This window comes from Elephas maximus, chromosome 7, assembly GCF_024166365.1.
Source record: "Elephas maximus indicus isolate mEleMax1 chromosome 7, mEleMax1 primary haplotype, whole genome shotgun sequence".
Classification (NCBI taxonomy): domain Eukaryota; kingdom Metazoa; phylum Chordata; class Mammalia; order Proboscidea; family Elephantidae; genus Elephas; species Elephas maximus.
Genome location: NC_064825.1, coordinates 101,562,536 through 101,579,703, shown reverse-complemented (window position 1 = coordinate 101,579,703; position 17,168 = coordinate 101,562,536). Strand labels below are relative to the sequence as shown.

At 38.8% G+C, this 17,168-nt stretch overlaps 1 protein-coding gene across 16 annotated transcripts in view; it reads left to right on the top strand.

Moving 5' to 3' along the window:
- Nucleotides 1-17,168, top strand: part of PHF21A (PHD finger protein 21A) — a 211,002-nt gene that overhangs the window by 45,636 nt on the left and 148,198 nt on the right. For all 16 annotated transcript variants that reach the window (XR_007518244.1, XM_049890988.1, XM_049890999.1 and 13 more), the window contains one exon: nucleotides 2,931-2,996. Coding sequence is in view for 15 of the 16 variants with exons in the window: in XM_049890988.1 (XP_049746945.1) it covers nucleotides 2,931-2,996 (66 nt within the window). In the remaining variant the exon portion in view is untranslated. The remainder of the gene's footprint in view (nucleotides 1-2,930; nucleotides 2,997-17,168) is intronic.

Below are 17,168 nucleotides of genomic sequence, written 5' to 3'. Positions count from 1 at the left end.
AAGACCAAAGAAGAGTTGACGCCTTTGAATTGTGGTGTTGGCGAAGAATATTGAGTATACCATGGACTGCCAAAAGAACGAACAAATCTGTCTTGGAAGAAGTGTGGCCACAATGCTCCTTAAAAGCAAGGATGGTGAGACTGCGTCTTACATACTTTGGACGTGTTGTCAGGAGGGTTGAGTCCCTGGAGAAGGACATCATGCTTGGCAGAGTACAGGGTCAGCGGAAAAGAGGAAGACCCTCAATGAGGTGGATTGATACAGTGGCTGCAACAATAAGCTCAAGCATAACAACGATTGTAAGGATGGCTCAGGACCGGGCAGGGCGCAGTGTTTCGTTCGGTTGTGCATAGGGTCGCTGTAAGTCGGAACCGACTTGACGGCACCTGACAAGCACAAGAACATAACAGTCCAGCAAATGCTAAATATTCTTTAAATTCTCCTAGGAGTTTTGACTTAGGTATTTTATTCTCTATCTCTGAATAGAAATCTTTCTAAAAAATTACCTTGTCTTTGGATGATTGTATTTACTGTCTAGGCAGTTATCCCCTTTGTAACCATTAGACAATGGCACGTAAGTGTGAAAAGTATTTATCAAAGTTGTTTAGATTTTTCTCTTGTGTTTATCTATCTATAAGCTGTTCACTGAACCCCTAGATTCATAGGTGGGTACCCAGAAATGAACATGTAAATAAGTAAATGTATGTATGTATATGTATGTGTTGTGTATGTATGTATATGTATCTGTCCTTGGTGCCAAGTGGTTAACCGCCCAACTACTGACTGAAAGGTTGGTGGTTTAAACCCCCCCCAAGGTGCCTTGAAAGAAAAGCCTGGCAGTCTGCTTCTGAAAGATTACAGTTTTAAAAACCCTCTGGAACACAGTTCTACACTGCAACACGTGGAGTTGCCATGAGTCAGAACTGACTCGATGACAACTGTTTTTTTTTTTTTTTTCTTCTGTTGCCGTTGAGTTGATTCCAACTCATAGCGACCCTATGGAACAGACTAGAGCTGCCCGATAGGGTTTCCAAGGAGCGGCTGGTAAATTTGAACTGCCAACCTTTTGGTTAGTAGCCAAGCTCTTAACCTCTGTGCCACCAGGGCTCCGGCAACTGGTTAGTTATATGTATATGTACGTATTTTTTAAAACATGCATGCCTCATTGTGAAGGGTAAAATAAGATAAATTCTTGGATCGTGGAATGGTACTAAGGCAGACTAATTTTTGGAAGTGGGCAATAATATTCATCCCTACAGAGTCAGAGCCCAGTGGTCTAACTGTTGTGTTTTTGACTCTGCGTTGGTACCTTGCCCCTACTCCTGTTTGACAGTCCAGGTTCCATGAGGAGCTTTTCCTGTTTTGATTTTTTTTTTTTAATTATAGATTTAAGTCGAATTTAGGGAACTAAAAGTCAGTCGGCTTAGATTAATAGACCCTTTCACATCTAATGTGGTAACCCACATTTTTGCCAACTAAAATACTATTAGCAAACTTCAGCATTTCTGATGTGCTGGTGATCATGTAACAGAACAGCCCTGACCCTAAGAATCTGAGGGGCGATATGTAATTGGACAACCTTATGGGTGATCTCAGTTGTTTTTGTTGTGTAATGTGTGCCATTGAGTTGACTCTGACTCATAATGTCCCTATAGGGTAAAGTAGAACTGCCCCATAGACTTCCCTAGGCTGTAATCTTTGTGGAACAGATTGCCAAGTCTTTTCTCCCCTGGAGCAACTGGTAGGTTCAGACTTGCCGACCTTTCGGTTAGGAGCCAAGCATTTAACCATTGCACCAGCAGGGCTCCTTGGAGATCTCATTAAAAAATTAGAGAGGCATATATCAAATACACTTATAAAAAGGACCAATGGAGACCCTGGGACCCAGTAAGCATGAAATTCAGTAGAGGGGGCGGAAGTGTGGCCCAGTCCTAGCAGAGGACCAGGCAGGGAGAATTGAAAGAACGATATGTGAAACGATGAGGTGAAAGCAGTCTCTCATCGGAGATGGCGTTCAGCCTGCTGGTAGGGTGTCCTGCTACATTAAGCATTTGAAAATTTAGATGTTGGATTTTTTTTTTCCCCCGCTTGAATAAAAGGCAAGCATGCTCAGTGTATCTCATCTAAAATAGTATTCTTTTTTTGATTCCTAGAATTTTAGAACTGAGAAAATGTCCTGGTAGTCAGTGTGCTAATGTGACTGATGTAGTGTTAAGGCAGTTGCAGCACTGACAGCTTTTCAAATCTAGGCTAAAATAACAAATGTACTCTACTAAACAACGGAGAGGCCAAGTGGAGAAAAACCTCTTATTTTTGTTGTTAATACCGTTAAGCATGCAGTGTATGCGTGCTTATAACCTCCATTGTCCTGCTTAGTGTAGTGGAGCTTTAGGTTTTCTGTCAACTGAAACTTTCTATAAAGAGTAACAGTATTTTGGTAGAAAGGTATTATTACAATGCAAAATCCTAAAATACAAAACTTATAATTTAAAGCAATTGCAGAGATCCTGTCCCTGTTCTTATAGTGGTGGTGGTGTGTGCTGTTGAGTCGATCCCCACTCATAGTGACCCTGTAGGACAGAGGAGAACTGCCCCGTAGGGTTTCCTAGGCTGAAATCTTTACAGGAGCAGATCAGCAGGTGTTTTCTCCGTGGAGTCCCCGAGCTGAGTGTTAACTACCAACCTTTCGATGAGCAGCTGAGCTTTTTAACCATTGTGCCACCAGGGCTCCTTATTCTAGTGTTAGCCTACATTTAGGATCCATACAGTAGATGCTGATATGACTATATGGTTTAAAGCATGGCAGATTTGTTGGCTAAATGCTTAAGGTTGCTTCGTCATTTTTAATACAGTATACATAAAGTCTTCGTGCTACTATTCTGTTAACAAATGAAATATCTTTCTCACAGATATTTTTTCTTTCCAATCAGAATGCTGATTTAAAGAAACAGCTTCATGAACTCCAAGCCAAAATCACAGCTTTGAGTGAGAAACAGGTAGGAGAAGGGGGGGGGGGCATATTTTTAACATTGTGTTCTAAAGATATGTCTGCTCGAGGCTTCTAAGAGAACTGTTATTTTTTTCTTATGTGTGAAAATAAGTGTGGGCAGCTAGACTCAGTTTTAATTTTGTTTGAGCTCTGTTTATCTATTTTTATTTTTGGTTGAAATCAGTCTCTAGAGTATCCCACGGGTATACGTTACTGGCAAATATCTAAAAGCAATGTGGCAGTCTGCCGTTAACTGTGTTAATTAAACTGTAGTTTACCCATAGGGGGAAAGGGTAAAGAAAGTTAGTGGGAGTATGTAATAGAGATTCTCGTAGCTACTGTAAGTGCCTTGTTACCTGTTTGTTTGAAAAGCTTGAGATGACGTTTAACTTACTGTAGAGAGAATGATTGTAAGTAGATTGCTCTAAATGTAGGTCTTCACACCTTTATGTTAATGTTTATTAGATATTGACCTTCAGTCGTATGAGAAAATGTTCATGGGACCTTGTTAGACTTATTCCATATAGGGCAAGAGAAGGGCATCTTGCGTTTTTTCAAGGACATCTGGAAAGTCTTCTTTGAAATTTCCTGTGTAATGACTAATTCAGGCATCTCCTGCCACCAGGTGGAGTGTGGCAGTTGAGAAAGCTATAAGGAAATGTCTATGGTAATGTGAGGAAGCATTTGTTTTTCTTGTTCCTTCGCCATCCGTCTCTATGGATTACCCTGGAGTAGATGAATGTATGAACCAAAAGGATAAAATGATTTGCAGTTGATAGTTCATGCTAGTGACATCTTATTGAAGATTTTTTAGTAAATATTTCTCAGTAATTGATTTTTAGGTTGTTTTTAAACTTTAATTATTTAGTGAAATAATAACATTGAGAGCAGTTTATTTCTGGAGATTTCTAATTTTGTGCATGTTATGTATTGTGTTTTCATTTAACTAAGTGAAGAAGTAAACTTCGATAACTATGTGGAATAGATTCACATTGTTTCAGGATAGAATCTTTTTGTAAGCTGAGTGTACAACTGCTCCTTCCGTTCCCCGCCCCCCCCCCCCATTCTTATGCCTCTGTGCTTCTCCATCTTGTCTTCTTCACAGATAGGAGGTATTTTAGATTAGTGAATTGCCAGACTAAAATTGGGAGGGGGTGGGATGGTGGAGAACAATTTGTGAGGAAAAATATAAACAGTTTGTTAGTATGTATTGGCTCTGAAAGTGATTCATTTCTCTAAAGTCAAAATGATGTCTGTTAGTGAAAGTGTTCTAGCTTTAGAATTCTGTTAGCGCCGAGCCTCCTTATAGTTTCGGGGTTAGTTTGACAAGATGCCAATGAATGAGTCACTTTTGCTGAAAAATTCACGTGTTCCAGCGGGAGAGAAGGTGAGAACTGACTAGCGGAGTGGGGGTTGGGGAGCTGTCTCAAAGTTAAGACAACCTAAAGCAACATTGGGGGAAATGGGGCAATTGGGGGGGGGATTTTTACATTTATTTGAAATTTTTGTTTGTGAGAACCAATATAAAGATTTAATTTACTTCTGTTTCTTTTTATTCTTTAATTTTTTTTTTCTGCTAGGGACTTCACTTAATAGAAAATTACACTCGTTTATATTCAGTAAGATTCCGTCAGGTAGTGAAGTCTAGTTGTGATCTGAGCTAAGTTTGGATTTTAGACAATGAAATTTTTAAAAATGTGTTTAGCATCAGGAAAACCTGAGGTGTATGAAGTAAAGAAAACTAGAATCAGAAAATGAAATGCAGTCTTGGTAGTTTTTATAGTATTTGCTTAACTGTTAAAAAAAGCTATCTTTTGATGGGACAGAAAATACATCATTTTTGGGTAGGAGAGTACCAGAAGGAAGCACAGATATAAAGTTCAAAAGATGATGATTCTGCAAACCTAATTTATTTCCAACATGAAACATTACTAGTTTTAAATAGTTTTATTTTAGAGCAACTTCTTAATGTTCCATGCCCAGCTTTTTGTTTTTTCTTCTCTGAAGATTCACTTAGTGTCTGGCAAAACTTTCTGATTTTCCTCTACCTTCATAACTAAAATTTTCATTCTCTTACCCACATGACTAATTTTTTAATTTAACATTAAATTTCTGTTCCAAGAATTTTTTTTAAAATACAGACAAGTTCAAAGAATAATGTCAAGTTCCAGAATTTATAACTACTAATATTTTGTCGTTTCCATTCTTTTTCTATATGCAGTTTTCTATAATCATTTTTTCCTATACCCACTTGAAAAATTAATTATACAAGTAATAGATGCATGGAGCCCTGATGGCACGGTGGTTAAAGCACTCGGCTGCTAATCAAAAGGTCAGCCGTTCGAAACCACCAGCAGCTCTGTGGAAGAAAGATGGGGCAGTCTGCTTCCATAAAGAAGCAGAAACCAGGTAGGGCAGTTCTTCTCTGTCCGATAGGGTCGCTGTGCATCAGAATTGACTCAATGGCAGTGAGTTTGATTTTTTTGGTAATAGATGGATACATTCTCTTATTTTTTAAAATAAAACATTGCGGGTAGGTACTTAGTAGGTACTAATTCATATTCACTATTGCCACCTCAATCCTTGATACTTAGTTTCTCTCCTGAAGATTAATTGTGAAATGGTACACTCTATTTGGGAAAATAATGGTCTTCAGCAAACATCCTTCATTGCTAAAACTCAGTAAATGTCACTGAATCCTTGGTTAGAAGGTTCTAGTGCTTTCAAACTGTGAGTTCAGAGTTCTGAGTAGAAACTTTCCAGGTAGATTTTGAAGTCGGCTTCCTGACCTCTATAGGGTTTCAATTTGTGGTTGACAGTTTTAGCTTAGGATCCCCAGACTTGATTGACTAAATAAATTAGATGTTATGTAGGCATTAAAAATCATGTTTTCAAAAACTGTTTTAATGATACAGGAATGTGCTCATGGTAAAATAAGTGAAAAAGTACACACAACTTTATATGCATTATAATCCCATTTGTGTGTGTTATATGTGTGTGCATATATATAGCATGTGAATGTGTGTACAAATAATGTCAGTATAAAATGTTGAAGTGGAAAGTTTAAAGGTGCTTTAGTTTTTCTTTATACTTGTATATATTTTTTCTAAATTCTTTACAATGAACATGTTTTTCTTTTCTAATCATAAATGAATAAGGCACATTATTTAAATTTTTTCTCTTTTTTTATTGTACTTAAGATGAAGGTTTACAGAACAAACTAGTTTCTGATTAATTTACAATTTTTTAATAACTTTTTAATAACTCACTAAACTCTTGTCTGTTCCAGGGATAAACCAAACCAAACCCGTTGCCATTGAGTTGATTTTAACTCATAGGGAACCCTGTAAGGACAGAGTAGAACTGCCGCATAGGGTTTCCAAGGAGCAGCAGCTGGTGGATTTGAACTGCTGAGCTCTTAACCAGTGTGCCACCAGGGCCAGGGATAGTTGGTATTTAAAATCTAATGACATTCTTCTGATGGTTCATTAACCACTCTAATGAGAGAATTCAGCTATTTTAACCATTAGTAATGTTGACGTGTAGAAGCAACTCTTAATTTATTAAACAGGATTCATTTTCATTCTGTGCCTCCACCCTCATTTTGATATGGATGTGTAGTCTTTTGCTTGTCAGAATAGAGATTCTGATTTTGGAGCTAATGCAGTTAGTTGCTTAGGTCTGCTTCCGTTCGAATTCATTATTAGAAGCAATCTTAATATCCCCAAATTTGTTGCTTGGCCGCATAGTGATTCAGACTTAAGTCATAGTAGTTCTCTCCTCTTACTAAGAGTTAATAATGACAGCCCTGTTTAGAAGTAAGTGTGTGTGTGTATAATTAAAGAGTTCTACCATTTGGGGAATGCAAAAACAAGTAGGCTCTATTTAGGCTTAAGTTTTAAGAAGAAAAATTAGTTTAGCTGTTGCAGAGTTAACTTGTATCTTATAAGCGTGTGTTACAGTAGTTAGGAGACAAGAGTTAGAAAACATGTTGCTGTTGTTGTTAGCTGCCATTTAGTCATCCCCTGACTCATAGTGACCTCATGCACAGTGGGATCGAACCGTTGTGATCCGTAGGGTTTTCATTGGCTGATTTTGGGAAGTAGATTTCTAGGCCTTTCTTCCTAGTCTGTTGTAGTCTGGAAGCTCTGCTGAAACCTGTTCAGCATCACAGCAACATATAAACCTCCGCTGTCAGATGAGCAGTGGCTGTGCTCGAGGTGAATTGGCCAGGAATTGAGCCGAGGTCTCCCAACAATGCCCTCAAAAGACAACATATTGTACTTTAAAACACTTAGGAGGTGATGAAGCCTAGGAGGCTGATGGTGATAGTTACACTGTGTACATGTTTTCATATTTTAAAACTTACAGTGTTTTGTAAGTTAGTGTTAATCAGTTCTATTAACCTCCTGCTGATAGATTTCCAGTTCTGTACCAACATGTGAAAAAATGAGCTAGTAATTAAATTTAAAAAAACAGTAGCCCTCAAGTCAGTTCCAATTCATGGCAACCTGGTGTGTTTCAGAGTAGAACTGTGCTCTATAGGGTTTTCAGTGGCTGATTTTTGGGAATTAGATCGGCAGGCCTTTCTTCCAACTCACTTCTGGGTGGACTCAAACTGCCAACCTTTTATAACGTTCATTAAATCCATTGTCCTGACTTAGAACTCAAAAGACCAGTTGGGGGACTTTGATTCTTCTGTTAATCTTCTGTTAGTTTAAAAGATATGAACGGTTTAGTTTTCACGTTGCTTTTATTTAGGATCATTAATTTTATTTTACGTATATATGAAGAGTAGGCAGAAACCTTGTCGTTGTTAGTTGCCATTGTGTCAGCTCCGACTTGTGTCGGCCTTTCGTATAACAGAATGAAACATTGCCTCGTCCTGCTCCGTCTTCATGATCATGATTGGTGTGTTTGAGTCCATTGTTGTGGCTATTGTGGCAATCCATCCCATTGAAAGTTTCCCATGTTTTTGTTGACCCTCTGCCTTACCAAGCATAACGTCCTTTTCTAGCCATTAGTCTTCCGTGATGATATATCCAAAGTAAGCAAGCCGAAATCTCACCATTCTTTGCTTCTGAGGAACATTCTGGTTGTGTTTCTTCTAGGTCTGATTTATTAGTTCTTCTGGCAGTCCACAGTATATTCAGTATTCTTCCTCAACACCACAATTCAAATGCATCTTCTTCTGTCTTCCTTTTTCATTTTGCAGCTTTTGCATGCGTATGAGGTGATTGAAAAGACCATGGCTCGATCAGGCTCATCTTAGTCATCAGAGTGACATCTTTGCTTCTTAAAACCTTGAAGAGGTCTATTATAGCAGATTTGCCCGATGCAATAAATACATTTTTTGATTTCTTGACTGCTTCTTCCATGGACATTGAATGTTGACACAAGTAGAATGAAATCAGTGAGAACTCTGGTTTTTTGTCCATTTGTCATGATGTTGTTTATTGGTCCAGTTGTGAGGATTTATGTTTTCTTCATGTTCAGGCTGTAGTCTTTGATCTTCATCAGTAAGTGCTTCAAGTCCTTTTTATTTTCGGCAAGCAAGGTTGTGTCATCTGCATATCACAGGTCGTTACTGAGTCTTCCCCCAGTCCTCATGCCGTGTTCTTCATATAGTCCAGCTTCTCGAATTATTTCTTAAGTATACAGATTGACGGAAACCCTGGTGGCGTAGTGGCTAAGTGCTCTGTGGGGCAGTTCTACTCAGTCCTTATAGGGTCGCTGTGAGTCGGAATCGACTTGACGGCACTGGGTTTGTTTTTTTTTTTTTTTTTAATACAGATTGATTAAAGTGATACAACCCTGCTGCATACCTTTTCCGATTTTAAATCATGCAGAGTCCCTTTGTTCTATTCGGATGGCCATCTCCTGATTGATGTACAGGTTCCAGATGAGCACAATTTAAGTGTTGTGGAAATCCCATTCTTCCTAATTTTACCCATGATTCGTTATGATTCACACGTATCCTTTGTGTAGATCCTAAGAAGAAACATTAGGGAGTCAGTAATGTCATGATCTTGTCACTCGTGGATAAAGTCATTCAGGGCTTAGTTTGGAAGAGTGAAAAAGCTTCGGATTGATTTTAGGTTTTACCCTGGAACACATATGGGCGAACATCTATCATTGAACCCTTATTTTGCCACTGTTATCATCAAGGACTTCAATAAAAGGAGAAAGCATGTTCGTATTGATGTTCAGCGCAAGCTGACGAGGGCAAGTTATTCTTAGTCCTAAATACAGATTAATTCACTAATTAACAGTTAATACACTCAGCCATTGCCTGTTTCATATTAGAAGGCAGAAACTTATTAAAAAGGCCGTTTTCTAGCTTATGACAATAATCCTTACCCTCAAGAAACTTACACTTTAAAAGAACCTCTAATGTAACTTATTTTTAGTCATAGTGGGATCAAGCAGATGAAAAATATTTTTTCCTTTGTGTGGGTTGGGAATTGTAGTCAAGATGAGAGAGAAAAGAGGCACAGGGTACACTTCTGGGGAGAAGAACGTCAGTGATGAAAGGCCTGACGGAGCAGTAGGAGTGGAAGAGAGGGCTCTGTAGAACTTGGGTAGGATAAATACCTTCCTTAACAGCAGTCTTTATTTGTATGAGATACATTGGTAGGGGTAGGAGATGTCACTGATTTCATGGATTGAACATAGATCGCAATCGATATTTTCCTTCCGTTCTTGCTTCTAGCTCATTTGGTGGTCTTAAAGAGACGTCTGTATAGCTTTTCATCCGTGAAAAGAAGAAAAGATTCCTTGAGTATTAAAATATTCCAATGTCAATTTACAGGTTTGTTCAAAATTTTTTTTTGGTAATAATCCACATTCTGTTAAAATGAACTTAGAATATTTTTGTGTCTGTTTTTTTTTTTAAAGAGTGATATAATTTTGGGTAAAAATATGCAAAATACAAAAAAATGTAATGTTTATAATTCCTCTACTCAGAGATAGACACGGGTATGTTTTGGAGTATACTGAAACTACTGTTACCTCTCATTTGAAATTTATTAAAATAACTGGATTCCTTGCTTTGCCTGCCTCCCTACTTTGCCGGGCATTTTCCACATAGCAGGCTACATGATCTTTTGAGCATGTGATATCTGATCATATCAATACTCTGCTTAAAAAAACCTTTGATGGCTTGCCATCATATTAAAGATAAAATTCAAAATTCTTAATATGACCTGCAAGGGCTTAGATCATATGATCCCTGCCTACTACATTCCTGTCTAAAGCTATTTACCTCCTGTGTTCCAGGAACTTGCTAAGTTCTGTCCTTCTCAGAGCCCTTGCATCTTCCCCTTGCCTAGGACATTTTGCTACTCCACCTCCCTTAACTTGGTGCTCACCTGGTCAAGCGTCAAGTCATAACTTACTCCTCAGAGGAGCTATCCCTCAAACTGCTTCCTCCAGCCAAAATCTACTCTTTCTGTTATAACCTGATATTGAACTCTTAGTTTTTCCTTCTTAGCTATGTCAACGAGAATTAGGTCCATTTCTGAATGACTTGAAAACTCAAAATAAAAATGGTTTAGACAAGTGTCCCACAGTGTTGGGGATCCCAGGCTCCTCCTATTTTGTTGCTCTACCATTCTCAGCCCCCACGTGTCTGTCAGTTTGTCATACTGTGGGGGCTTGTGTGTTGCTGTGATGCTGGAAGCTATGCCACCGGTATTCAGATACCAGCAGGGTCACCCATGGAGGACAGGTTTCAGCTGAGCTTCCAGACTAAGACAAACTAAGAAGAAGGACCTGGCAGTCTACTTCTGAAAAGCATTAGGTAGTGAAAACCTTATGAATAGCAGCGGAACATTGTCTGACATAGTGCTGGAAGATGAGCCCCCCAGATTGGAAGGCACTCAAAAGATGACTGGGAAAGAGCTGCCTCCTCAAAGTAGAGTCGACCTTAATGACGTGGATGGAGTAAAGCTTTCGGGACCTTCATTTGCTGATGTGGCATGACTCAAAATGAGAAGAAACAGCTGTAAACATCCATTAATAATCAGAACCTGGAAAGTACAAAGTACGAATCTAGGAAAATTGGAAACGGTCAAAAATGAAATGGTACGCATAAACATCGATATCTTAGGCATTAGTGAGCTGAAATGGACTGGTATTGGCCATTTTGAATGGGACAATCATATAGTCTACTTTGCTGGGAATGACAACTTAAAGAGGAATGGTGTTGCATTCATCGTCAAAAAGAACGTTTCAGAATCTATCCTGAAGTAAGCGCTGTCAGTGATACGGTAATATCCACATGCTTACAAGGAAGACGAGTTAATACGACCATTATTCAAATACTCACCAACCACTAGGGCCAAAGATGAAGGAGTAGAAGATTTTTATCAGCTGCTGCAGTCTGAAATTGATCGAACATGCAATCAGGTTTCATTGATAATTATTGGTGATTGCAATGCGAAAGTTGGAGGCAAAGAAGAAGGATCAGTAGCTGGAAAATATGGCCTTGGTGATAGAAACAATGCCGGAGATCGAATGTTAGAATTTTGCAAGACCAACAACTTCTTCATTGCAAATACCTTCTTTCACCAACATAAATGGCGACTATACAGATGGACCTCACCAGATGGAACACGCAGAAATCAAATTGACTGCATCTTTGGAAAGAGACGATGGAAAAGCTCAATATCATCAGTCAGAACAAGGCCAGGGGCCGACTGTGGAACAGACCATCAATTGCTCAAATGCAAGTTCAAGCTGAAACTGAAGAAAATCAGAGCAAGTCCACGAGAGCCAAAATATGACCTTGAGTATATCCCCCCTGAATTTAGAGACCATTTGAAGAATAGATTTGACGCATTGAACACTAGTGACCGCAGACCAGATGAGTTGTGGAATGACACCAAGGACATCATCCATGAAGAAAGCAAGAGATCACTGAAAAGACAGGAAAGAAAGAAAAGGCCAAGATGGATGTCAAAGGAGACTCTGAAACTTGCTCACGAACATCAAGCAGCTAAAGCAAAAGGAAGAATTGGTGAAGTAAAAGAACTGAACAGAAGATTTCAAAGGGCCTCTCGAGAAGACAAAGTAAAGTATTACAATGACGTGTGCAAAGAGCTAGAGCTGGAAAACCAAAAGGGAAGAACACGCTCGGTGTTTCTCAAGCTGAAAGAACTGAAGAAAAAATTCAAGCCTCGAGTTGCAATAGTGAAGGATTCCATGGGGAAAATATTAAACAATGCAGGAAGCATCAAAAGAAGATGAAAGGAATACACAGAGTCATTATATCAAAAAGAATCAGTCGATATTCAACCATTTCCAGAGGTGGCATATGATCAGGAACCGATGGTACTGAAGGAAGAAGTCCAAGCTGCTCTGAAGGCATTGGTGAAAAACAAGGCTCCAGAAATTGATGGAATATCAATTGAGATGTTTCAGCAAACAGATGCAGCGCTGGAGGTGCTCACTCGCCTATGCCAAGAAATACGGAAGACAGCTTCCTGGCCAACTGACTGGAAGAGATCCATATTTATGCCTATTCCCAAGAAAGGTGATCCAACCGAATGTGGAAATTAAAGAACAATATCATTAATATCACATGCAAGCAAAATTTTGCTGGAGATCATTCAAAAACGGCTGTAGCAGTATATTGACAGGGAACTGCCAGAAATTCAGGCTGGTTTCAGAAGAGGAGGTGGAACCAGGGATATCATTGCTGATGTCAGATGGATCCTGGCTGAAAGCAGAGAATACCAGAAGGATGTTTACCTGTGTTTTATTGACTATGCAAAGGCATTCGACTGTGTGGATCATAACAAACTATGGATAACACCACGAAGAATAGGAATTCCAGAACACTTAATTGTGCTCGTGAGGAACCTTTACATAGATGAAGAGACAGTTGTTCGGACAGAACAAGGGGATACTGATTGGTTTAAAGTCAGGAAAGGTGTGTGTCAGGGTTGTATTCTTTCACCATACCTATTCAATCTGTATGCTCAGCAAATAATCCAAGAAGCTGGACTATATGAAGAAGAACGGGGCATCAGGATTGGAGGAAGACTCATTAACAACCTGCGTTATGCAGATGACACAGTCTTGCTTGCTGAAAGTGAAGAGGACTTGAAGCCCTTACTAATGAAGATCAAAGACCACAGCCTTCAGTGTGGATTACACCTCAACGTAAAGAAAACAAATCCCTCACAACTGGACCAATGAGCAACATCATGATAAACGGAGAAAAGATTGAAGTTGTCAAGGATTTCATTTTACTTGGATTAAATCAAAAGACGCATTGCATCGGGCAAATCTGCTGCAAAGGACCTCTTCAAAGTGTTGAAGAACAAAGATGTCACCCTGAAGACTAAGGTGCGCCTGACCCAAGCCATGGTATTTTCAGTCACATCATATGCATGTGAAAGCTGGACAATGAATAAGGAAGAGCAGAGAAGAGTTGACGCCTTTGAATTGTGGTGTTGGCAAAGAATATTGAATATACCATGGACTGCCAAAAGAACAAACAAATCTGTCTTGGAAGAAGTGCGGCCAGAATGCTCCTTAGAGGCAAGGATGGCGAGACTGCGTCTTATGTACTTTGGAGATGTTGTCAGGAGGGATGAGTCCCTGGAGAAGGACGTCACGCTTGGCAGAGTACAGGGTCAGTGGAAAAGAGGAAGACCCTCAAGAAGGTGGATTGACACAGTGGCTGCAACAATGAGCTCAAGCATAACAACAATTGTAAGGATGGCGCAGGACCGGGCAGTGTTTTGTTCTGTTGTGCATAGGGTCGCTATCAGTCGGAACCGACTCGAGCGCACATAACAGCAACAACAAAAAACCATACTCAGCATGAAGCTTACATGTCATAGTCCAAAATAACTGCTGCATCTGGTAAAAAGGGAAAAAGCAAAGAAGAGCAAGCCCTTTATTTATAGGATCGCTTTTAGTTGGAATTGCCTGGGTGGTAGTGGGTTTGATTTTGATTTGGTTTTATAGGAAGTTGCACGTTCTGTTTCCAATTAGATCCCGTTAGCCAGAGCTAAGTCACATGGTCCCAACTAGGAGCAAGGAAGGCTGGGAGATGTAGTCTACTCAAGGTGGCCATGGCCAGATAAAATTCAGGGATTCTGTTACTGAGTAGGAAAAAGGAAATAAGTACTGTGGTTAACTAGCAGTGTGTGTCACAATAGCTTATCACAATTTGTAGTTTTATATGTATCTGCAAAAGTATTATTTTTTAAATAGCTAAAAAAAAAACTCTCTTCTTGCTAGACTATTAGTTTTAAGAAGTCAAGGACCGTATTTGTTTTGTTTACTTCTGTATTCTTAGTGTATTATTTAGTATGATTTTTAGTGTAGTATGGTATTTAGCACAGAAGAGGCATTTGTCTTAAATAAATTAATCAACCTGGTCTTAAACAGATAATTCCTTTTTTCTTAAGAACAGTATATCTTACTTTTTAAACTTAATGTATTACGAAGATCTTATATTTTTGAGTGTTCTTTGAGAACATGATTTTTAATGGTTTCAAATATTTAGTCTAATTGGAAACTCTGGTGGCGTAGCGGTTAAGTGCTACAGCTGCTAACCAAAGGTTCGGCGGCTCGAATCGCCCAGATGCTCCTTGGAAACTCTATTGGGCAGTTCTGCTCTGTCCTATAGGCTCTCTGTGAGTCGGAATCGACTCGACAGCACTGGGTTTGTTTTTTTTTGGTTATATTATAATTTATCTATTCCTCTATTATTTGATGATAAAAGCCCAGTGCCGTCGAGTCGATTCTGACTCACAGTGACCCTACAGGACAGAGTAGAACTGCCCCATAGGGTTTCCAAGCAGCACCTGGCGGATTCGAACTGCTGACCCTTTGGTTAGCAGCCATAGCACTTAACCGCTATGCCACCAGCGTTTCCATATTTGATGATAGGTTGTTTCCAGTTTTTTACTATGATAAATAACCTTCTGTATGAATCTGTGTTTTTGAATGCCTTGGGATGTTATTCCTAAATTTAAGGTTATGGGTGTGTTAGTTATTGCCATAGCAACTCTGTGTAACAAGCCATTGTTTTGTTGACTAGTTTCCAACAATTAAGCATTTGTTCTCATGCTGGGTCTATAGGTCACCTGGGGCTCTCCTGATACAGTCTGACCAGGTACCTCTGTTTCACTTTGTGACTTAGCTGGGCTTGACCCCAGGCTGCAGGTTGGCTTAAACCTGATCTAAATGTGCTGGGATCTAGCATGAAGGGACAGCAGCCACCTGGGGCATACTCATCTCATGGCTTATCACCAGAGCACTAGAAGCAAGCCAGACTACCAAAACACACTTTTTAGCCTCTTCTGGCATCAAGCTGGTTAATATCTCACTAGCCAAAACAAGTCATGTGGCCAGGCTGCAAAGTTACATGGCAAAAGGCATGAATGTATAACTACGCTGTAACAGAGGATGTGAAGAATTGAACAATAATCCATCTACCACACTTGGTCAGAGGGTGTTTAAAAAACTTATACTACATTTAAAAGAAAACTTCTACTACATATTTCCAAATAACCTCTATAAAAAGCTGTCAGATTAATAAGCATATATGAGAATAGCTAATTTTCCCCCAGGAGATGGGGGGGCACTTTGCTAATTTCGAAGATGGATTAGTTTGTATTTGATGTTTATCTGTGGTGTGTTTTTTATAGAATTCAGCATTTGTCCATGGTACAAACATCCTGTAGTATTCCATAGAGTTACCTTTTGGTTTTGCTTTTCTTTCACCATTTTTTCCATTTTTCTTATTCCTTTTTAGAGCAATAGACCACTTTGTAGTCTTTGGTCCTTGCTATTAGTTTACTTTTCAGACTCTATGCTTAAAATACAGTCTTTATTCGTTATAGATTGCCTAACCTAGCACTTGATGAAATGCTTATCAGGGTTTAATAAATAGTTGCCATATATGGAACCTGAGTTCTCAATTTTAAATTGTGACATGTTTTAAAAAGATAGATTTTGAAGCCTTTTCTGTCCCTGCTGTAACTAGTCTGTTTCTGGTGCATAGAACAACGTTATTTAAGCTGACTAGGCAACTTGAACAATGGACTGGGAGGTACCTAGAGTTTGATTCTACTCCTGACTCTGTAACAGATTTGTTGATAGATTTGTGTTATTAAATACTTTGTTTTCTTATTTATGGAATGTTTGGATAATGCCTTTTAGGAGTTAATGAACATGTATCTATTGAGTACACTGACTTTTTTTTGAAGGGGAGTTCTATTTAAATGGAAATGGGTGATTTTAGTTATGGTGGTTAACTTCATCTCATATATAACAGCGCTTTCATCTCATGTAAAATATTACTTTTCTAAAGAGCTTAGAACTTTTCATATTTAACTCAGGTACGTCATTGTTATCTATTAACCAAGACTTGGACTATTGGTGATTTAGCTATGGTCATATAATTAATCAGTATCAGAATCAAGACTAAAAATTGATCACTGTACTCTCTGGTCAGTTTTGCTTCATAAACTATATTCTTAAATTACTCTCTGGACCTTTATCTACCAGATATTTTTTGAAATAGGACATTAGGCACAATAATTACATTGCCTTTAGGCCTTACTGCCTTGGAGTCAAGTAAGTAAATTAGTTCCTGTAGTCTAGTATTGGTAACCTGATACAGACTGTATCCAGCCTTTGATACCAGTAACCGTACAATGTTACTTATCCTCATTCACAACCAAACTAATGGGATTCACACATCGCATTGGAGTCTGGAATTGTTATTCTCCTACAGATCCTGAATTATAATGGGAATCTATCCAAAGCTTAGGAATTCCCTAGGATTTAGTTTATCTCTCCTGTGCAATGTTTATGTGAAACCATACGTCCAATTATTTGTTGAGTTTATTGCCATTTGTGTACATGAGATATCAGCTCCTTCTCATTTTTAGGTAATGTTTATAGGAAATGTAATGTTTCAAATTAATCCTGGTGAAATCCAGTTGACTTACATTCAGCTGAGATGAATGAAGGGCTCAGAAATATTGACCAAGAATATACAGGTTCTGAAGATATTGAATGGGAATCTTCTTTTAATGATGAATCCCCCTAGTAAATTGTGGACGTACTTGGCCACCTTACTAAACTACTAGCCTCTTGAAAACATGGTGAATATATTTTTAAAAACTTGCTTGCTCCACATTCTCCAAAC